The sequence below is a fragment of the Myotis daubentonii genome, chromosome 9 (genome assembly GCF_963259705.1).
Source record: "Myotis daubentonii chromosome 9, mMyoDau2.1, whole genome shotgun sequence".
NCBI lineage: Eukaryota > Metazoa > Chordata > Mammalia > Chiroptera > Vespertilionidae > Myotis > Myotis daubentonii.
The window spans coordinates 53572517-53595560 of NC_081848.1; the positions used below are offsets into that span (position 1 = coordinate 53572517).

The window sequence follows — 23044 nt, forward strand, 5'->3', positions numbered from 1 at the left end:
GCGACGAAATGATATTCTTTCCTTGCTCAGGTTCAGTGGGAGAGATCCAGTCTTACCTTGTAGTTAGGAGAACATGGTTTTCCTAGAAGCACTCTGAACCAATTACTGGCAGTCTGGGTGAAATTACATCATCTGAAGTGGAATGGATTTTGGGAAGCAACCACCATGCCCATTACAGAGTCACATTTTCCAGGCATAATCAAAGCGAATAACCCAGTGCTGTGATGGTATACAGCTAGGGAATTAGCATGTAGAGCCGCCAGATTTAGCAAATAATATAGGATGCCCAGTTAAATGTGAATTTCAGATAAACCATAGACTTAAGTATAAGTTTCCCTCCTGTTATGTTTGCTGGTCCCTGCGGTCCAATATTGGGTACAAAGCAAAATGGATCAGGCACATATTTGACAATGGGATAAAAGATTGCGGAAGTTCACAGGGGGCTAGGGACTTACTAGTAGAACCAAGATCAGAGTCTTGTGTTACTTTTGTGAGGACAGCGGAGCACAAACTGGCTCAAAAAGCAGAGGAGGGCTAGGGGGGTTTTCCTCCACACCTGCCTGGACTCCTTGCGGCCAGGATCTGGGAGAGAAAGTGATTGTGTCTCCCCCCCCCCCCCCCAGGCCCTCACTGACCCCATCCTCCCTTCTCTTTCCAGGGTCCCGACCGCTGCGGGCAGGCTTTGCTGCAGATCGGGTTCAACATGATGGCGCTGCCTGGAGGCCGCCAGGTGGACTCCATGGCCCTCCCGGGTCAGCGGTAAGTCCCTAGGCCGCAGGTGGTACCCTCTCCATGCTCCATCCTGGGGAGGAAGCTTTAGGACAAGGTGTTGGGGATACCAGGTTCACTCGGCAAATATGCCTGGAACTGGGCCCTGGGGCATGGAGGAGTCAGGCATATCCTATCTCCCAAGGAGCTGCAGTCTAAGATCCAGGCAGACAGTGAAGCAAAAAATCCAGTGGGGTGTGCCGCTAAGATAGGGGACCCCAGAGTAGGTTCCTGATCCTTCCTAGGCCAGGAGGCTGGAGACACTGGGGACCCTCGTCGTTAGTGAAGGTCCTCTCTGAGCCTCTTTGAAGGGTCAGTCTACCTTTAAGTGTCTTCTCTTTCCCCCAGAGCACCAGGGAGAGAAGTGAGCGCAGAGCTGGTCCTTGGGAAATGGCTGTTGCCCTGAGTTGGGCAGTAGGGGGGCAGGGTGAGGGAGGGAGGACTGCATTGAACAGGTAAAGCCCAGATGATGAAGTTGGGGAAAGGAGAGACTCGTGGCCCCAGAGGTGCCTTCTCAGCACTTTGGTTCCCTCATGTGTCAAACGGGGATATAATAGTACTACTTCATAGGATTGACGTGTGGATTAAGTGAGTTCATATAAATAAGTGTCCGTCATACAGAGAGAGCTACACAGGGGGAGCTATGACAGTGATGGCGAACCTTTTGAGCTCGGCGTGCCAGCATTTTGAAAAACCCTAACTTAACTCTGGTGCCGTGTCACATATAGAAATTTTTTGATATTTGCAACCATAGTAAAACAAAGACTTATATTTTTGATATTTATTTTATAGATTTAAATGCCATTTAACAAAGAAAAATCAACCAAAAAAAAATGAGTTCGCATGTCACCTCTGACACACGTGTCATAGGTTCGCCATCACTGGTTTAGTATGTGCCTGCTGTGCCTCAGAGGTCCTCTCTGGCTCCTCATGTAGGTGACCTTGGGGAGTTCTTCCAGAAATCCCTCCTCTGACCTCTCTTAGCAAGTGACCTCGCTGAGAAAATAAGCAATCACAGACAGACACTCTCAGCAGCCTAATATTTTAAGCCAGGAGAAAGGGGAACCGATGTGGATGAAGCAGACTCTTAGTCTTACAGCTCCAGTGCCAATCAGGTGGGAGGCCCTACCTGTGGAGCCAGATGGGCGGTAGCAGCTCTGACAGTAGTACTTTGGGGCACCCCCACAGAGCCCCATGGGTCCCAGGATGGTCAGATTAGAGCTTGTGCGGGCGTGAGGAAGCTGTCCTCACAGGGCAGGTTAGGACAGCGGTTAGGAGTTGGGAGAGTCTCAACTTGATTCTTGGTTCTGTTACTTATTAGCTGTAACCTTGGGCTTTAGTTTCTTCATCTCTGAAAGGGAGATATTTATGCTTACGTCATCGGGTTGTTATGAGAGTTTAGGATAATTTGCATAAAGCACCTGCCTGACATGGGAGCTGCTCCATCAATGACAACTACTTCAGAAGAGGAATAGGTCCCCAGAGTAGGGCACGTGCGGCCAAGGTAGATCAGCTCCTGGCGCCCTTTCAAGCCTCTGGGAACCACTGACATCCCTTTCCCACTTCCAACCTCCCCAGAAGTTACAAGGATAAAAGAAAATTAAATCACACAAAAATGATTTAGAAATTAGATTTCCTTTACCCGTGGTCTTCCGAGATCTGAAAATATTAAATGGAAAGTTTCAGAAATAAACAATTCATAAGTTTTAAATTGTGTGATGTTCCGAGTATCATGATTAAATCTTGTGCTGTCTTCCTCCGTCTCGCCCGGGACATGAGTCATCCCTTTGTCCTGGCTGGAGACGCTACCTGCCTATTAGTCACTAAGAAGCTGTCTCAGTTATCAGATTGCCTCCTGTGGTGCTTGTGTTGCAGCAACTTATTTTAATAGTCACTTTAAAAGTTATTTTAAAGCGAAAGAGTAGTGATGCTGGCAATTTCAACCTGCCAAAGAGAAGCCATAAAGTTCTTGTTATGTATCATTGGAAAGTTCATATTAGCCTAAGGCCATGTCAATGCCTCCATCACTCATTCACCTCATTTCATCTCATCACATAGGCATTTTATCATCTCACATCACCAAGGGAAGGGTGAGCACAGGGCAATAAGATATTTTGAGAGACCACATTTACATAACTTTCATTACAGTATATTGTTCTATTTTATTATTAGTCATTGTTGTTAATCTCTCACTGTGCCTAAATTATAAATTAAACTTTACCATAGGTATGTATGCATAGGAAAAAGACACACACAGTATGCCTAAGGTTTGGTGCAATTATTCATGGTTTCAGGCACCCACTGGAGGCCTTGGAATGTATCCCGGCAGATAAGGGGGGGATACTGTATCCTTTTGGAGGCAGGATAGGGCTTCTAATTGATATTATATAGCAAATACCGTGACAGGACTAAGATGATGTCATGAGTTCAGGCTGGCCATAAGCATTGCAACCTGAGAAAATGCTTGTTTAGGATGTCTTGACCCTCACAGGGTGGGCTGCAAAGATGGTATTTCCTTTAATATAGTCACAGCCTGGAATTGGGAACATACTGGGGGGATACAATCCCTGTGCCTACCAGCCTATCAATCACGTGTGTTCTGGGGGCAGGTGCATAGGCCACACTCACAGAGAAGACGCATGTGTATTTACAGGATGTGGGAGGGGTTAATTCATCGAATCTGAGGCTGCACTGGGGGCAGACAATAGCTGCCACCTCTTCTTTCCTCTTGTTCCAAGTTGCGGAGGCCTCTGTCATGGGAACAACACCATGATTATTGTGCCCAGATAAATAATTCACGTTAGATAATTGGCTTCTTTCTGTTGCGTTCCACTGAAACTCAATTTTGCTCTGTGGTGCCAATGTTTACCTCAATATACAAAATAAACAAATGCTGCAAAGTTGCGTGGGGCCATCCAGCAGCCTGGCTGAGTCATATGAGACCTTTATGAATAAATAGCATCAAAGGGGCTTTTCTAGGTGCAGGCTCCCGGGTGAGAGTAGAGGGTGGGAGCAATAGCATCCCTGGCTAGGGCTTGGGATCCTGTGCTGAACTGACGTGGTTGTTAGGAGGGGCTGTGACAGGGTTTGTAACTCTGACTGTATCTGAATCTCCTGGGAAACTTTCAGATTTAAAAGCAATAAAATAAGGAAGCCAAAGTACAAAACCCTGCTCTTGGAGACTTTAATGTGGGTCTAAGTGGTGACAGCTTATAGGCCTTGGAATTGGACTTGGGCTCAAATCCCAGCTTCGCTTCCTACCAGCTGTGTGCCCTTGGCTGGCCCTAAAGCCGGATCAGCACCACTTTCATCTTCTCTCACAGGTGGCAGTGATCGTTACTTTAAGAGTTTGCATCATAAGTACTGGGGTTCAAGAAGGAAGGTTTCTCTAGGGTGCAGGGTGCTCGGCAGTGCACAGCCCACAGGTCACCAGCCGTCCCGGTGACAGAAACCAGCCTGCCCTGCATCCCTCAGTAGTGGGAACCCTTGCCAGCTCAGGTCCAAATACCTCCCTGGAGAGTCAAGGATTTATGGATGGGAGCGAAGAGGGCAGGAGACTGTGGCTGCTATGTCTCTAGCGGGAGGCTGTTTGCTAATGATACTCCCGGCAGCTAGAGGCAACAAGTCCTTCCTTAAAGGGGAACCTGAGCGGCACATACAACAGTCACCCCATGAGGAAACTGAGGCTGGAAGGGGTGACGTGACTTGCCAAGGATGGAGCTGGGAAGGAGCAGCGCTTGATACATGCTCCCAGAGGAGCTTGAGCCTGAGCGTGGGCCCATCCTCGATCCAGTCTGTCTTTTCCACAGTATTCCTGGGAGCCTTACACAAGCAAATTGTTCCCTCATTTATTCAGCTATTTGTTTATTCATTAGCCTTCAACTAAATTTTTTTCTATAAATAATGTATTAAGTGCAGATCATATGCCTTGTGCGTTGCTTACCAGTATATTGTTAACCAAATAGGGAATGGTCCCTTCCTTATGGAATGCACTGATTTATCTCTTGACCTGATGAGGCCTGGATCTGTAGCAAGTATACGACTTGGTTCTTTCATACGGGACCTCTCACTGTCTGAGATGAGCTGGGACGGGGGAGTGGCAACTGCAGCTAAGTGGCTGGCAGCCTCTTGGGTCATCCCTGGCCTGCTGGCGAGGAGCCCTCCAGCTTCCTGAGCCAGCGGGGACCGTCGCAGGCCAGCCTGTCTCCAACTAGATAATGGCTTGCATGTGTGTGCCCCTGGTCTGTGGCTGGTTTTCTGCTGCTGGGCTGAGTTCTGGGCCTGCGGTGAAATGTGCAGACTGTAATTGTCAATGGGATAATTGGATATTTTTCTGTTGTTTAAACCAACAGGAAGGCCAATCAAAGTTAGAATCAAATTCCCTCCCTTCTCAACATCTCCCAAGAGAAATCCACAGAAACAGAGGGCGTGACCTGGTGAAGGCAGAGGGACAGTGATACAACGGTTATTTTTAAGAAGAGAGGTTAGATTGAAATTCCCATACCGTGCTGGGAGCTGGGATCATAGAAGCACGGAATATTGTTGCTGGACATGCCTCAGAGCTCATCTGTGTCATCCCTTCATGATAAGATGGGGAAACTGAGGCCCAGAGAAGGGGATAGAGCTGCCAAAATGCTCTTCAGGCTTCCTCCTGCCCATCGCGCAGTCCTGCCTTCTCCGGGCTGTTTCTTAAGCTCATTCTCCCACCCAGTCTCCTTAGAGGCTCTGTGTCCAAGCCCCAGTGTAATTCTCATTAGCAATGATCTATAACAGACATCATTTCATTCGTTCACTCATTCATTCGAATGAAATTTACTTTGGGCTAAGAACTTTGGGCCAGGCCCTGGGTAGTAAAATAATGATTTATGTAAATATCATCTTTCCTACTCAGTGTTAAATGTCCTGAGGGCTGAACTCATTTCTGATTCATATTTGTGCTCCTGTGAGCATTAGAATGCACACAGTGGGAGCTCAGTAAGTGGCTGAATGAATAAGTGTTTAATAAATGTTTGATGAATGAAGGACACATGGCTGAGGGGTCTCAGGTGACTGTGAGAATTAGGTTGGATTTTGTTTCTTTCTCCAAAATATCCCTACTTCCAGCAAGCTGTTCTCATTCTGCTGCTTAGAGGGAAAGAGTAAGCTAGCGTTTTATCTTCATTAACTTAAATACTCTTCCTGAGTGAAAGCCAAAGGTTTAATTGCTTGATGGAGTCAGAGAGCTGGAGAGACATGTTTTTTTCTTCTTCTAAAGAATAGTGATTCAGAAATATTTTCAGTCTTTAGTTTTAAATTCACTGGAAAAAAGTGTGCAGCTTTGTTATGCAGTCTGTTGCTGAAGAACAGAATGCAGTGAGGAGCAGAGTAAGAGGCAAAGACTCCCTCCTCCCCCCCCTCCCTCCCTCCCTCCCTCCTTCCCTCCCTCCCATCCTTCCTTCTTTCCTTTCTTCTGGCCCTGCTTTTTATTTACCTGCTGTGGGTCATCAGGCAAATTCCCCACCCCCTGAGCTTTAGTTTCTTTGTGTGAGGATGAGGAGGAGACAAGTTTTCCCAGGGACCTTTCCAGCCTTTACTATTCTAGAAGTCTGTGAGTGAGTTTTGGATAGTCTGTTCCCTTTTCTGGAAAAAAATAAAAATCCTACTTCAGTGCCTCAGGGCTGGGAAAACAATCCCATTGACCAAAACAAGGTCTTCTATTCCTTCCTATGCCATGCACAGAGGCCTAGTGTTTGCCTTGTAGCTGGCATGGAAGTTGTAAGACCTCCCTGCTTGGGAGTCCCTTCCGGATTCTGAGGCTATGTCCAGTTCAGGTTTTATGGAAGCTTTTGGTATATTCAGGAGAAGTGTTCTGTGGGGAGGAATAGGTTGCCCTACTTTGATGGCATACAATACAGATAAATCTATAAATCCCAGCACGCCCACATGCTTCGTGATTTGAAGTCCTTGCTTTTGACTTCATCTTCACCCCTCTGACTATACTTAGCAACTTGCCATTTTCTCAGCGTGTGGTCTGATGCCATCACTCATTTGCACATGCTGTTTGTTTCTTCTGTGGGAACCCTCTGCTTCTTCCCCTGGTGAACTTGAGGCATCCTTCAGTGCTGGCCTGGAAAGCTTTCTCAGAGAGTCTAGCTTGGGCTAAGCCTCCCTTCTCTGTGCTTCCAAAATTCTCTATGCTTCCCTCCAAATGCCACGTGAAGAACAGCGAGCCCTAATTGCTTATTTGCAGTCATTCATTTATTCATTCAGTAAATATTTATCCAGTGCCTATGGCAGTGATGGCAAACCTATGACACGCGTGTCAGAGGTGACACGCGAACTCATTTTTTGGGTTGATTTTTCTTTGTTAAATTGCATTTAAATATATAAAATAAATACCAAAAATATAAATCTTTGTTTTACTATGGTTGCAAATATAAAAAAAAATTTCTATATGTGACACGGCACCAGAGTTAAATTAGGGCTTTTCAAAATGCTGACACGCCGAGCTCAAAAGGTTCGCCATCACTGGCCTATGGTGTGCCAGGTGCAGTGCTTGATGGAGGGAACACGTCATTTGCAATGGAAGGTCTTGCCTTCTTGGAGAACATGTTTTCATCATCTTCCCTCTGTAATCCCAGCAACGTAGCCCAGGACCTGACACAGTGGGGTGCCTAGTTAGGGTTGGGGGCCATTACAAAGTGTTCTCGGCATAGTAGAGTGTTCACTTACAGAGAATCCACCACTTCACACAGTAGGTGGATTAGAGTAAGGTAGTGTTAAGGGCTTGATTCAATCTTAATTATTCACTTAACCTTCAAAACAATTCCACGAGCCTTGCATAACTGAGATTTAGGAGGTTAAATGACTTGACCAAGGTCATTCAGTGGATGAGTAGAAATAAGAACCTAGGAGGTCTAAGACCAGAGCTTGCTCTTGACTATCATACTAGGCTCTCTGATTTCTTTAACAATTCTAGACTTTGAAGGAACAATTGAAGCCCATTTTAAGTGAAAAAAGACTAAAATGAACCAACAAGAGTGTAGGCATAGCTTTCCACAAACTATTGACCTCCAACATTTGGGGAACACTGGATGCCAGGCCAGCAGCATTAGCTGGGGGTGAGGAACTGGTATCAGCAGCTGGTGGGGGGTGGGGGGTGGGGGATGGGGTGTGTGTGGGAGGGGCAAAGTATGGATCTGTTGAACTGGGAAATAGTGTTCCCTTTGGCATCTGAAGGATGAGGCACTATTACCTTCCCCCAGTGATGGGCTTTGATGATGAAGGTGGCAATCTAAGGGCAGAAGCAGAGGCAGAGCAAGGCCAGTGAGGGGGTGGGGAGAACTCTTTGCAGCTGGAGTCCTTAGAGGGTTACTTCCCACCTTGTGTGCATGGCCTTCCTGGCTCCCTGCCCTGGCAGCACTTCCGGTGCAAACTTGTCAGATGTCTGTGACGATGGGGCCACAGGCATCTGAAAACTTTTGTCTGACTTGAAACAATATATAACCAATTCTCCCCAGAAAGAAATGAGGCAAGGGTTTGAAAAATGACTAGACATAGCATAGTCTAAATCAGCGGTTGCCAACTGGTGGTCCTCGGACCACTGGTGTCCCATGAGGTCCGAAAGGTTGGTGACTGCTGGTCTAAATAATCACAAGCTTTAAAAGGGCATTGGTATGTCACATAGGGTAGTCTTGAATAGTAGAAAGAGCCCTGGCGGTGGATTTGAGGGTGAGAGTAGCCCCTAAATTGCTAAAGAAATCAGAGAGCCTAGTATGATAGTCAAGAGCAAGCTCTGGTCTTAGACCTCCTAGGTCAGTGGTTCTCAACCTTCTGGCCCTTTAAATACAGTTCCTCATGTTGTGACCCAACCATAAAACTATTTTCGTTGCTACTTCATAACTGTAATGTTGCTACTGTTATGAATTGTCATGTAAATATCTGATATGCAGGATGGTCTTAGGCGACCCCTGTAAAAGGGTCGTTCAACCGCCAAAGGGGTTGTGACCCACAGGCTGAGAACCGCTGTCCTAGGTTATTTCTACTTATCCACTGAATGACCTTGGTCAAGTCATTTAACCTCTTAAATCTCAGTTATACAAGGCCCGGGGAACTGTTTTGAAGATTAAGTGAATGATTAAGATTGAATCAAGCCCTTAACACAGTGCCTAGAACAGCCGTGGGCAAACTATGGCCCACGGGCCGGATCTGGCCCGTTTGAAATGAATAAAACTAAAATAAAAAAAGACCGTACCCTTTTATGTAATGATGTTTACTTTGAATTTATATTAGTTCACACAAACACTCCATCCATGCTTTTGTTCCGGCTCTCCGGTCCAGTTTAAGAACCCATTGTGGCCCTCGAGTCAAAAAGTTTGCCCACCCCTGGCCTAGAATGTAATAAGCATTCAATAACTTTAGCTTTATTATCACTATTGGAAGTGAGTTTGAACAACTTATACACTGCCTCTAAGCCTCAGTTTCTAAATCTGTAAAATGGGTTGGTAATCTCCAACCATGTAACAGCTCCAAGGGCTAAAGGAGAGAGTGCTTGATACACAGAGGCACTCTATTATTGATAATCCTCTCTTCTTGCTGTGTGGGTAGTTAATTCCCTCTGACTTTAGAAGTATTTTAGGGAGCCCATTGTTGCACACTGCAATTTCTTGGTCTGTTACTAGGCCGTTCCTTTCTCTTACACCAACTCCACCCTGAATAAATCCAGCTTAAAAAAATGCATCCGACCAGTAGCCTGGTATGTGGAGATGATTGTGGTTACATCTGGCTTTGTGTTGAGAATCTGCCAGACTCCAGAAAGCCCAGGTTTTGAGGCTTGGTCACCTCCTTCCAGATGTTCCAGGAAAGCTGCCACACAGAGCAAGGAGTGGGGTTACTTGGGGAGTAGGCATCTGCTTCTCTCCGGGGTTCTGCTGAGAACAGGGCAGGGCTCCTGTGAGCCCCACTCACTTCTGGGATGCCCTCCCCACTCACAGGCGTGGGGGCAATGTTTATAGCATCAGGCTCAGATTCTAGTTCACTGTGGAGACAGAGGAAATCCAACCCCGGGCCCGGCCCCTGGCCCCTCCGCTCTTTGGCTGGAGACCCTACGGCTCCACGAGGGGAATGTGATTCATTGCCAGTCCATCTGCTTTGACCTCAATTTTCAGTTTCCTTCCTCTGTGTGAGTAATCAGAGCAGTCGCCTGTACTCGCCAAGGGAAGATTTCATGCACAGTGAGATGGCACCTTGCAGTTCATTGCTTAAGACCATGGAACCACTGGGAGTGGTGAGGTGCAGGGACAGCAAGCAGCCTCCACTGCAGAGCAGGAGCTGCTCAGTTTGAGCAGACTTTATACAGGATTAGGGTTAATCAACAAATCCAATAGAAGAGGTGGAACCCGGAGGAGCAGAAAGCTAATGACAGAGTCAGGCAAGCTATGCAATTACAGGATGCTCAACACAGCACAGGCCAAACCTTAATGAGCCGCAGTCCCTAGACTCAGATGGAGAAGAGGAGCTCATTATGTGGCGGCATGGTGGCTGAGTCTGGGAGTGGACTGGCGAGGGGTGGGGTCATGCGGGGCTCGCCAGGCCTGGTCCCCTCCTTCTCTGGGAAAGTTTGGGGCCTCTCTGATGGATCTCTCTGCAGGGCCTGGCCCCTTCTGCTGTGACCTTGCATATCCCACTTGTCACAGTGCCTCACCCTGAAACCAAGCAAAATGAAGCCCCAGCCCCTCCCTGGGTGGGAGCCCTGTCTCGGCCAGGGCAGTGCCTTCACCCAGACTAGCAACCCAAGGGCCAGCCTTGCTCTTTTCCTCTGCTCACCCTCACGTTTTCTCATGTCCCTCCCAGGTCACCTGCGTTTCCTAACCCACGTCACTGCCCTCGTTCCGGCTTCTGTCCTCTCCTTGTTTTATAACCGTCATCTCCCAGCAGGCCATCCTCCTATCTAGTATCGAACCCTGCTCGGTTCAATTTCTACTAACTCTGCGCATAGTTCTGTCACTGCCCTGCTCTAAGAGGTTTTCAGGGGCTCCGAACTGCCTTCAGGATTACACTCAAATTCCGAATCATGTCAAGGTCTTTGATCCACGAGTCCCTGTTTTTCCCGTTAGGCCCCTTCCTGGCCCCTCCCTCGCGCCCCCGCCCCGGCCGCCCTCCATGCTCGCTTGAGTCCAACGAGACTTCTTGTGGTATGGCTATTTTTATACCTCAAGGCCTTTTCACATTTATGTGGAAATCGTTTTGTCCTTGTCACCCTGGCCAACTCCCCTCCTCTAAGAACCGGGCAAATGTCATTTCCTTTGTGTACACATTCCCAGGCGAAGTCAGGCTCCGTCTGCTGGGCTCCTGGGCTCCTGGGCTCCTGCTCACAGCGTTGCAATGGCCGATGGCCGTGCGGTGTTCAGTTGATATGAGCAGAGACGCGGGACTATAGAGACTGAGTTTGAGTGATGGCCCCACCACTTACTATGTGGCTAAATATGGTGCCTGATGTGTAAACTAAAAGGTTTGGCTTTGTCTTTCCCTTTCTGTTCTCCTCCTTACTTGAAGGAGAATTCTTTTCATGTGAGTAAGAAGTCTCCAGGTCTGTAAATGGGGGTAATAATAGTCTTTCTCCCTGGGTTGGGGGGCCCTTCTGGAGAGCAGCCCAGCCAGTGCAGCCCAGCATGAAGGAGTCTTCCCACAACTGGGGGTAGAGAACCCTTGGTCGGGGCCTGAGGCTTGGGGATAGAGCGAGTGTGTGGTGGAGGAGAGGGGTCCAAGTGGTGGGGCCTGGAGGCTGATGAGTCTCCGCAGCCCTGCAGACTGGGCAGGCTGGCTCTTGGCCACCCTCTAGTGGTGGCTTCTGTATTCTCACCTGCATTTTCCAGAACCACACGGAGGTATCAGGATGGCAACTGGCATATTCGATCTGTGAATTCTCCTAAATGTTTCACTTCAGCAAGTGAAAAGAATTCTCCTTCAAGTAAGGAGGAGAACAGAAAGGGAAAGACAAAGCCAACCCCTTTTAGTTTACACATCAGGCCCCATGTTTAGCCATGAAGGTTAAGGGCAGCTGAGGCTGACTTAGTGCCTGTGAGAATGCAGTTATAATTTCACCTGGCAGTACTAACATGCCATTTGGATAGAGCACAGCCTTTTATAAAGCACTTGGAGTGACATTAAGGACATGGGGTCCAGAGTCCGATGGGCTGGGTTCAGAGCCAAACGTTGCCACTCACAAGCTGGGTGATCTCCAAGCTTCAGTTTCCTCATCTGCAAAAGTGAGATAATATGTGGCCCCTCCTCACAGGGGCATTGTGAAAGCTAAACGAGATAATCCATGTGAAGCCGACCACCTGGCAGCTGGCACAGGGCCCAGCCTCAGTAAATGTTAGCAGTAATGATTATGGATTTTTTTTTCCTTGACCCTCACACAACCCAATGAGACAGACAGTACAACTGTGTAGATTCTTATCCTTCCCATTTGATACTTAATTCAGTTTTATAAATAGACACTGAGCATCTACAGTGCTAGAGGTGGCATGTAGGGAGGACATGGAAGATACAAGCCCTCCTCTACTTGTAGTCTAGTGGACACAGCAGATATTAATCAAGGAGTTAAACACTGGAAACTGGTGTCTTGATGGGGGAAAGACTGGGTATTGCAGACACGTGTGGAACATGGGACATAAGTTCATCTAGGAGCCAGAGAAACCTCCTTTAGAGGAGACATTTAGGCTGGGATTTTGAGGGTGCACAGGCATCAGCAAGGTGAAGAGGAGAGGGAGAGAGAGGGGTCCGTATGTGCAAAGTCTGGATGCTGGAAGTCACAGCAGAGGGACTGAAACGGTGGCTGGCACAGTGGTTGGAAATGAGGGAGAAGGCAGGTCAGGGATTGCGGCTCAGAGAGGGCAAGTATCTTGTAGAACACACAGTTAGCAAGGGGTAGAAGTGGGAGAGGGACCCAGATGCTGCTTTCTCCTCAGGCGTCCTTGCTGCTAGCACCGTCATGCTGACGCTCATATGCACGTTGGCAATGCACAAGTGTATCCTTTTTAGATGTTGAAAATGAGTTGCTTCTGAGCTAATAGAGGCCAGGAAATGTTCACAGCGCCCCCGCGCTCTCTGAGGGCATCTGAAATGCCACTGTTCGACAGTGTGAGATGATGAGCTCTGAGTCATCGAGAGGAGGCGGTTGTCAAATGCACACACTGGCTCATTGGACTGGAAAGTTACCTGAAACTAACTTTATGTTTCTTAACTTTCTGAAACAAATAACAGCCTGCTGTCTCGGGGTGCCGGACAGACTGCAGAGGCGGCCAGGGCTTTGGAGCCAGGCAGACCTGGATTGAAGTCTGGGCTCTGCCATTGATTAGCCGCAGGCACCTCTCTGAGCCTCTGTCTTTTCCTCCTCTGTAAAATGAGGATAATAAAGTCTTGCTGTGCATACAAAGTAGATATTGTATATGCAAGCACTTGATATGTGCCCGGCATACAGAAAAGTACTCAATAACATTTTCTTTATGGAAAGCTTGGAAATGAGCTAGATTTGTTTTGAATGGGTTTTAAGAGTGGTTGAGCCTCTTCCTTACCCTTCAAACCCTTCTGTAGATTGATGGAAGGCCACAACCTGGAGAAATGGGTGGGGCAAATGGCCATTATTCATGCCCCTTCACAAATTACTCCTGGTGTACGGTGTATGGCGGGCCCCACTGCCCCTTCCTCAGAATTCCTGGGGACATCTGAAATGTGGGATCAACCCACTACGATGTTAGATTGGGGATTTCTGGGGTACAATCAGGAAACGCCAGTGCGACAGCTTGGAGCGGAGGGTCAGTGCAGGAGATGGTGGAGAACACGGGTTCACAGAGGGAAGGAGGCCAACCCCAGGGTAACAGGTGGATGCAGGAGGCTTTTTGCAGAACCCGTTGAAGGAGAGAAAGCCTCCTTCCTGCTTCTCTGGCTCCCGCGCTGCACAGATGGATCAGCTGCTGGTTGGGAGCAGGACTGCTGTGAGCTGTCCAACACCAGACCCTGGGGAGGCTCTGCACTGAAGTGTGAACTCGGAGTTAGGCCTGGAGAGCGGTCTGCTCCTTGCACGGAAGCCCCGATGCGCAGAGGCCTGTGCCGAGGCAGCTCAGCGTGGGGTCGGGAGGTGGATCAGAAGCAGGGTAATGACAGCCCTGGACGATTTGAACAAACCCAGAGAAGCGGCATTTCCTTTAGTCACAACTGGCTGGGGCTTCAGTGCCTTAGTGAGGAGGGGCTGAGCTTAATGCCCTAACCACACTGTAAATTATTTATAGCTCGTTGCATAAATAATTATGCTCAAGGTAACTGTTTAGTAAACAGTTTATACTTCACTGCATCAGAGGTTAAGGCATTCTAAAATAACCTGTGTTGTTTCCATAAAGCCCTTCGTCAGAGAGCCTTCTCATTTGGGCTGAAGAGAGATGTCAGGTGGGCCCAGCTGCCGTCTGGTGACATCAGATGACTCGGAAAGAGCTCTCCTGTGTGTTGAGTGTGGAACCCAGTGTGCTTGCAGTGGCTTCCTGCGTGGCCTAGCCAGAGTCCCTTCTCCGAGGGCACGTCTTCTCATCTTTCCCTTGCTCTTGGCACTCTAGCCACTTATCTCCATACTGTTTCCTCGAACGAACCAGGCGCACTCCCACCGAGGGCCTCTGCCTGCCTGTTCCCTCTGCCTGGAATGCCCGTGCCCATATTTCAGCTTAGTTGATTCTCTAACCTCTTTGACGTGTTTGCTCAAGTCTTACGTTCCCAAAGGCCCCGCCCTGACCACTTATTTAAAGTGGCCATTACCTCCCTGCCTCCCACATGGACAATCTTTTCCCCACTTATTCTGACTCTACTTTTTTAAAAAAGGATCTTTATTATGAAAGTATTACAGCTGTCCCCTTTTTGCTCCCATTGACCCCCTCCACCTCACTCCTACCCTCTCCCCAGGCCTTCACTATTGTCTGTGTCCATAGGTTATGCATATATGCATGTAAGTTCTGACTCTACTTTTTTGAAAATAGATTTTTAATGATTTCAGAGAGGAAAGGAGAGGGAGAGAAAGATAGAAACATCAATGATGAGAGAGAATCATTGATCGGCTGCCTCCTGCATACCCCACACTGGGGATCCAGCCTGCAGCTCAGGCATGTGGCCTGATCGAGAATTGAACCATGACTTCCTGGTTCATAGATGGATGCTCAACCACTGAGCCATGCCAGCTGGGTCCTGACTCTACTTTCTAATAGAAGTTATTGGCTTGTAACATACGATATACTTTTAAATTTATTATAGTCTGTTTTCCCTTGCTGTAATGTACCCTTCACAGGGGCAGGGGTTTTTGTACTTGTTTATTTATCATGTATCCCAAGCAGCTAGGACAGGTTTTGGCACATAGTAGGCACTAAGGAAGTATTTGCTGAGTGAATATTCAGGGTGGGAATTGTGAAAGCATGAAGGCTGCACATTCTACATGGGTGCTGGGAGTGCTTGGAAGTTTTGGGAATGCAGTTTTTTGGGGGGAGGTCCAGCCCGTGAGAGGGACTGGCCATCCTCAAAAGAGGAGACAGTAGTCCCATTAGACTTAACCTGTGGGACTCAAACCGAACTCATCTTCCTGTTTTCCAAACTCGTTTCTTCTAATTCACTCAGCAACTCAAGTAAAAAAAACAAACCCGTGTCACATCTTTATTTCCAGTTATTCATTATCCATATGCGTCAGTATCTGGGTCCTGCTGATTTTCTCTTTTTAATTATTCTGGCATGATTATTCTCCAGCATCACTGCAATCACCGCCAGCATTCAGAGGGAGGCAGGGTCCAGGAAAGCTGCTCCACACACACAGAGCTTCATCATCTTTTGTTTTTGCGTAGGCTTCAAAAATATGGGGCTTGCCTTCCGAGAGTTCCGGCGCTGCTTCCGCCCCTCGCGCCCAGGACCTGAGCATCCTTGGTCTCCTGTCCCTGTCCTGCTCACTTGCCATGCTACCCCAGAAGTTTCTTCCCCGTGTGGTACTTGGTTGTAGAGTTGGATCGGCTTTGAGAGGATGTCTTGCTTTCACCTGACATTGGAGAGGCAGCCCTCCTCTGAGTTTCAGTTACTGTTCTCACGTTGTCCTACGGTGCTTGCCGGGCAATTCCTGGTGGTTGCTTTGGGGTTGTCCTTTCTGATATTCATCAGATGCCACCTTCTTGCTTCCCTCTTCGTCCTCTCCTGCAGGTGACACCAGGCAGGCCTTGAGGCTGGAGGGGGCTTGTCCCCACCTGCCTGTGTTTCGAGGTTTGTGGGGCTATTTGACCATCTAGTTTTGTTGTAAAGTATTTTCCACGGGGTTTGGATAGTGTTATCTAATGGCTCTGTCAGTTCTTATGTGGGGATTTGGAGAGATTAAATATCTATCACTGCCATCACTGCCATCTTTCTAGAATTTTTTCTTATTTTTCTGAATTTTAAGTAACTAAGCTCTGAGGATATAGCTTTCTTCCTTTTTTTAAAATATAATTTTATTGATTTCAGAGAGGAAGGGAAGAAAGAGAGATGGAAACATCAATGATGAGAGAGAATCATTGATCGGCTGCCTCCTGCACATTCCACACTGGGGATCGAACCTGCAAACCGGGCATGTGTCCTGACTGGGAATCAAACTTTGACCTTGTGGTTCATGGGTCGATGCTCAACCACTGAGCCACACCAGCTGGGCTTCTTTTTTTAAAAAAAAAATATATTTTTATTGATTTCAGAGAGGAAGGGAGAAGACAACGGCAGCTCCTTTAATTTAAACAGTTTCAATAATCATGAACACACGTAATACTGCCTGTCAGGGATGGTTATTCTAAGCAAATGTGTCTGCAAGTGAAATGGTGACTGTGACAGCCAGAGATGTCTAGTGGAGTCCAGATAGCATGGCACAGCCCAGAAGGCAAGGTGGTTATGCCGGGCGGGCCTGGCAGGACCTGGTGGCTAGAGCAATACCCAGTGTGAGGTGCTGAAGAAAGAAAGGATGACAGTTGTCCAGTGCCACCTTGTGGCTGCCTGAACTGGTCTTTTTTTGGGTGGGGGAGAGGGGTGGGTATACATGAGATGAACTCTGGGGACTCCTGGAAATACTTGAGACTTCTGGCTGTTGTTTTGGGATGAGAGTGAGGTTGGGTTGCATCTCTTCTCTGGGACCCCATGAGCTTTCCGAGGGCAGGCAATGATCACCAACATAAGGCCTGGCACACGGTTAGCATCAAACGTGCTTCGTAAAATCAGGTGCATCAGGGATTGACTGAGAGACACTGCTTAATGTTTTAAACCTGGTTGAACTGGTTGAGGATATCGTATGTCTGTTACGGTATCGTGTGGGGACAGACACTTCCCCGAACAGCTCAGATCTCCCTTCGGCCTCTTCCCCGGGGCTTGAGGAAATATACCACACCTGACCGGAAAACTGTTTATCTCTAAGTTCTGAGAGTTGGGATAATGGTTGCTGAGGGTGCAAGCTCTGCCCAGCCACAGCATTGCTTTAGTGGAGTATAGGAATGTTTACAACATTACTTGTATAAAAGGCATCTCTGGTTCTACTGATACCTGCTTCAAATATTTCTATTTAAGACAAAAATTTTATTATTGTCTTTTGTGGATCTAGTTACTTGCCCATCTCTCACATTTTTACCACAGTGCGGGGAACTCACCTATATTTTGCCTGAGATCCCAGCCAAAGACAGAATCTGAAAATCCTGAAATCTAGTTCCAGAACAGAGGAGGGAGTGAGTTCAGGGGGTTCCTATGTGCCAGGCCAGGGCAGTCATGCTCATCTTGAGTAACACTCTGCAAGTTCAGAAAACACTTGCAGCCCTAACCAGTTTGGCTTGGTGGATAGAGTTTCGGCCTGCGGACTGAAGGGATCCAGGTTCGAATCCGGTCAAGGGCATGTACCTGGGTTGCGGGTTCATCCCTAGTAGGGGGTGTGCAGAAGGCAGCTGATCCATGTTTCTCTCTCATTGATGTTTCTAACTCTCTATCCCTCTCCCTTCCTCTCTGTAAAAAAATCAATAAAATATATATTTAAAAAGAAAAGAAAACACTTGCAGCTGCTGTAGCAAGGCTCACAACGATGTTTGAGGTTTCCCAGGCAGTCTTTGGTTTACTTGATTCGATTAAATATTTATTGCTGCCTACTATGTGTCAGACTCCATGCTGAGTGCCGGTGATGCGGAGATAAAGCAGACAGTGCTTGTCATTGAGGCTATCTCCAAGTCTGCTGGAGGAGCGAGCCCGGTGGAGAAACTCGGTGGTGTGGTCAGTAGGTGCACAGTCTTTGGAACCAGGCTGTTTGCACGGAGTTCTGGCTCTCTTCAGTCACGTAAGTCTCCTGTACCTCCACATTTTCATCTGTAAAATGGAGACAATAACAGTGTGCACTTAATCAGGTTACTGTGAGAATAAAATAATGCATGATGAGTGCGCAGCCTTGGGGGCTCTGTGAGAGTCCAATAAAACTTTGTTATTATTATTGGTGGCTTTTGTCTACTTTCCCTTTTCCTGTGATTTCAGAACTATTCTCCATTTTTTTTAAAAGCTAAACACGACTATATTATTATCAGAATGGTTTAGCTGTAACTTGGGCAGTTTGGGTGCAAAACAAGCTGGGAAAAGTCAGGCGGGATGGGATGCCTTGAACGGCCAATCTATTTTGCCCTCCACCTGTGGGAGGGCCAAAGTCCCTAATGTCCTCCTGTGTCTTGGGAAGAGTTGGCCTTGGACCTGAGTGGGATGTGCCTCGTTGGCAGGAGCTGGGGACGAGCCACTAAGTAAGATTGAGAGGAGGCAGGGATCCATGGCTTTACTTACTGGCTCGGTTTAGTCTTCTCTGTGTTTGGTTCCTGCTTGGGGAGGAGAGGTATCTGTTTAAATGATCTCTAAAGAGAAGTTATTTTAAGCTCATTCTTAAAGAAAACCAGATTCCTCTTTCCCCACAGGCGCCCAGCATCCGCCCTCATTTCTGAGGCTGTCACCCTGGAAGTGGCTCCTGCCACTGGACAGCCAGGAGTAGGTGTGGCCTGAAAGCAGTAATTACATTTCTGGGGCCTGGATCCTGGTCTGCCTGCCATTTTTTTGTTTTGTTTTGTTAATCCTCGCCCAAGGATATTTTTTTCCATTTATTTTTTTGAGAGAGAGTGGAAGGGAGGAAGAGTGACAGAGAAGGAAACATCAATGTGAGATGTTTCTCCCACATGAGCCCTGACTGGGGCCAGGGATCGAGCCTGCAACTGACATATGTGCCCTTGACCAGAATTGAACCCGAGACCCTTCAGTCCACAGACCAATGATCTAACCACTGAGCAAACCAGCTAGGGCCATGCGGCATTTTAGACAGAGTCAGGGGCTCACGGCTTCCCTTCGTCTTCCTATTGCTCATAAGCTGCCCCGAAGTGCTGGCTTGGAAATGGTCCTTCCTGTCTCCTGTGTTAAGGCGGGCTCATCTTGCTCTCCGCCCCTCTATTTTTCTTTTTTTGAGGGGTGGGCAGATGGGAAGCAGCAAAGCATCGAGGTGAAGAGCAGACTCAAGTCAGAGAGACCAGGGTTCCAATCTCAGGGCTACTACTTTCAACCTGGCGACTTTACTTCTCTGCATCTCAGCTTCCTCATCTGTAAAAATGGGAATAACAATGAGACCTAGCTCAGAAAGTTGTCCTGAGAAGTAGATGAAATAATCCATGTGAAGCACTTAGCACAGTGCTCACCATGGGGAGTGTGCTAAATGAATGCTAGCCCTATTATAGTTATCATAGGTGCTAACGTGTTATATAGGGGAAAGGCCAGCAAAAAGAACTAAGATTTTTGAGCATTTCCTTTGTGCCAGGCACTGTTCTAGGCCCTTCACATTCGCCATTTAATTCTCCGTCAACCTGGTGTGGAAAGTTCAATTACTCTGTTTTATAGATGGATACATTGATTGAGGCTCAGAGAAGTTAAGAAACTTACTCAAAAGACTAAGGTATCCTGTCAGAAGTCAGGATACTGGTTGTCTTGGTTGGGGAGTGACCAGTTGGTGGTACAGGGAGACTTCTGGGATGCTGGTATTATTCTGTTTCTTTATCTGGCTCCTGGATACACGGGTATGTTGACCTCGTGAAAATTCACTGAGCTGCAACTCGATATTATGATGTATTCCCTGTTATTTACATATGTTATTTCAATAAAAATTTCAGAAACAGGAAAACATAAATAGCAGCAGCAGGCTGCCCTTGGTCACAGATTATGGGGAGCACAGCCAGCTCTTTCTACCCACGCGCACGCTGACGGGAAGCCTTGGTCTGCCGGAGCTCCTTGTGGGCTTGAGGCCCTTACACAATGGGCTGTTCCATCCCAAGGAAGCTCTGGTTCAAGGACTGTTCATACAATGAAGGAAAAAACAGGGTTATCATGAGCCAGTGTGAGGGCCTGACTCTGCCAGAGGGAGGTCTCTCTGAGGCAGCTAAGCACAGAAGGTGTGGATCCAAGAGGCTGCCTGGGGGTCAGCCACTTCCAGATAATGGGCCGACTGGAAGACAAACCCAGCTAGGGTTGCCATGTTTCCTTCTCCCAAGAAAACAACTTCTATCCCCTGGCCCACCGGGGGACCCCCTTTTCTTCCACTTACATACATATATATATATATATATATTCTATATAATAAAAGGCGAATAGACTGAACAGTGGAACGACTGGTCACTATGACATGCACTGGTCACTGTGACTGGTTGCTATGACACGCTCCTCCCACAGGAGGAAGCAAAGCTCAGTCAGAAGCCAGGCTCACAGCTGGCAAGCACAGAGGTGGTGGCAGGAGAGGCTCTGCCTCTGTGGCCGCTCTAAGGATGTCCTACTGCCAGCTTAGGCTCGCGGGGAGTGGGCCTAAGCTGTCAGTCAGACATCCCCTGAGGGCTCAAGGACTGCAAGAGGGCACATGCCGGGCTCAGGGACCCCCGAGTGCACGAATTTTGTGCACCATGCCTCTAGTATATATATATATGTATTTAGATTAATTTCAGAGAGGAAGGGAGAGGGAGAAAGAGATAGAAACATCAATGATGAGAATCATTGATCAGCTGCCGCCTGAATGCCCCCTCATCCCCCCACTGGAGATCGAGTCCACACCAGGGCATGTGCCCTGATGGGGATTGAACCATGACCTCCTGGTGTATGGGTCAACACTCAAACACTGAGCCATGTCAGCCAGGCACTTTCAGGTTCTTTGAGGAAGCTTCCACTCCTGCTCATCTACCCATCCACTGGAGCTTGGTTTCTCTAGGTCTTCCATCTGTGGGGCATGTGACACAAAGTCAGAGAGACAGCCCATCTCAGCCTGTGCTTCTGGCTGGGGAAGAAGCAAACGAAGTGAAATTCTTTCTGGGGGAATGCGGTGAAACATCCTCAGGCCTATCCTCCAGACTCTCCCTCCTCCCCCAAACCCTCTACTTTTTTAAAGAAACTTTTTTAAAATTTGAAAATAGTGTTAGATTTACATAAAGTTTCAAATATAGCACAGAGTGTTCCCCCTCACCCCACACCCAGTTCCCCTGATTGTTCACGTCTTATATGAGCTCCCATTTGTCACAACCACGGAACCAGCATTGGTCCGTCACTATTAACTAAATGTGAGACTTTATTCAGATTCCACTAGTTTTCCATGAATGTCCTTTACTCTTTCAGAATTCCATCCTGGATATCCCATTACACTCAGTCATGTCCTGTGGTCTATAACAGTGCCTCATTCCTCCCGTATTTTTGATGGCCCTGGTGACCTTGAGGAGTCCTGGTCATGTATCTTGCAGAGTGTCTCTCAGTTTGGGTCCCTGATGTCTTTCCCATGATGAGACCGAGGTTGTGTGTTTTGGGAGACAATGCCTTAGAAGCGAAGTGTCCTTCTCAACACATTGCATCAGGAGTACGTGTTATCAACAAAGTTTATCAAGCGTCAAGATTCAGTTCGATCACTTGGCTAAGATGGTGCCAGGTGTCTTCACTGCAAAGCTACCTTTTCCCTCCACTCTCTAAACTCTTTTCTCTGGAATTGAGTCACTAAGTACAGCCCACGCTCAAACCCCATCCCATCTGTTTGTAATCAGGTTTATCTGATGCAAGGCCTGTAAACATACACTGATTTGAGTACTTGCACAGGTAGAGAGAGATACATAGACTCACACCCAGACACCCAGACCCCAGACTTGGGCATACAGATAATACAGACAGACACCCAGATGAGTCCATATCAACAAACAGACCCTCACAGGGACAAATATGCAGATACTGAGAAACCCATAGTTTTGTCATCCCATTTCTCTGACCAGCAGAGTGATAAATCAATTAGGATATTAATGAACACAGCATCTGAAATCCAACTTCCTGTCTACTTTGTAAATGTCTTAAAGAGTAAGAACCAGGTATGCCTCCAGGGAGTTGGGGGTGGAGGGGTGACAGAAATGCAGGTTTTGGGTCTAATCAGGCCTCTGGTGGTTCCCCTTTCTCGCTTCCTGACTCTTCCATGGTGCTTTCCCAGGCAGGCCAGAAGGAAGCGGGTGTGAATGTCTCCCCTAGAGCTCTTCTAAGGGGAGACACGCTGAGAACCCACCCCAGGTCTGTTTTCCTTGGTGCCAGGTGTTGTGAGGGAGCAGTCTTTTAGCTCCACCAGCCTTCGCCTCTGTTGCCCTTCCCTGTCCTCCTTTAATAGCATCTCAGAACTTTCAGCATAAACCTGACTCTGGCTTTCAAAGCTTCTAAGTTCAGGGTCCTGGCCACCTCTCCTGCTTTCCCACTCATTGCTCCCTCTTTTCCAGACCATCATCCTGTTGTCTGCCCCCTGGAATATGCTCCCATCTCTTCATGTGCCCAACCCTCCCTGGCTCTGAAGCCACCTTCTCCAGGCACCTTACCCTGTCCTCCAACAGGTCAGGACAGCTCCCTTCTTTGCATTTCCAGAAAGCCCTTTCTTTAAGGGATGGCACGCACGCACTCACCTCTGCTCAGTTATTTGTGTACTTGTGTTGTAGAAAGCGTTCTTTTTATTAGAAGCACTAGAAATGGACTCTTGGACGTACTCTTTAGTCCCTCACTGCAGCTGCTGTTGTGAATGTGACCCACGTTCAACAGCTCCGGTCTCTGTGACTCTTGGTTTTAAGTTTCACAGTTTGGGGAGAGGAAACTGGATGAGTGCAGTTTGGTTTGGGAGCCCACTCATGGCTCAACCAGCAACTATGGCTGGGGACATTTTCACAGCACAGACAGCGCCACTGGGGGACCGTTCCTGTATTTGGAAGGAGAGATCTTTCCC

General features: G+C 47.8%; 1 protein-coding gene across 1 annotated transcript in view; it reads left to right on the plus strand.

Moving 5' to 3' along the window:
• The window catches only part of INSC (INSC spindle orientation adaptor protein), a 128928-nt gene that overhangs the window by 32461 nt on the left and 73423 nt on the right, over window positions 1–23044 (plus strand). The window contains exon 2 of the mRNA XM_059708990.1: window positions 659–759. Within this exon, the coding sequence (XP_059564973.1) occupies window positions 704–759 (56 nt within the window). The 5' untranslated portion in view covers window positions 659–703. The remainder of the gene's footprint in view (window positions 1–658; window positions 760–23044) is intronic.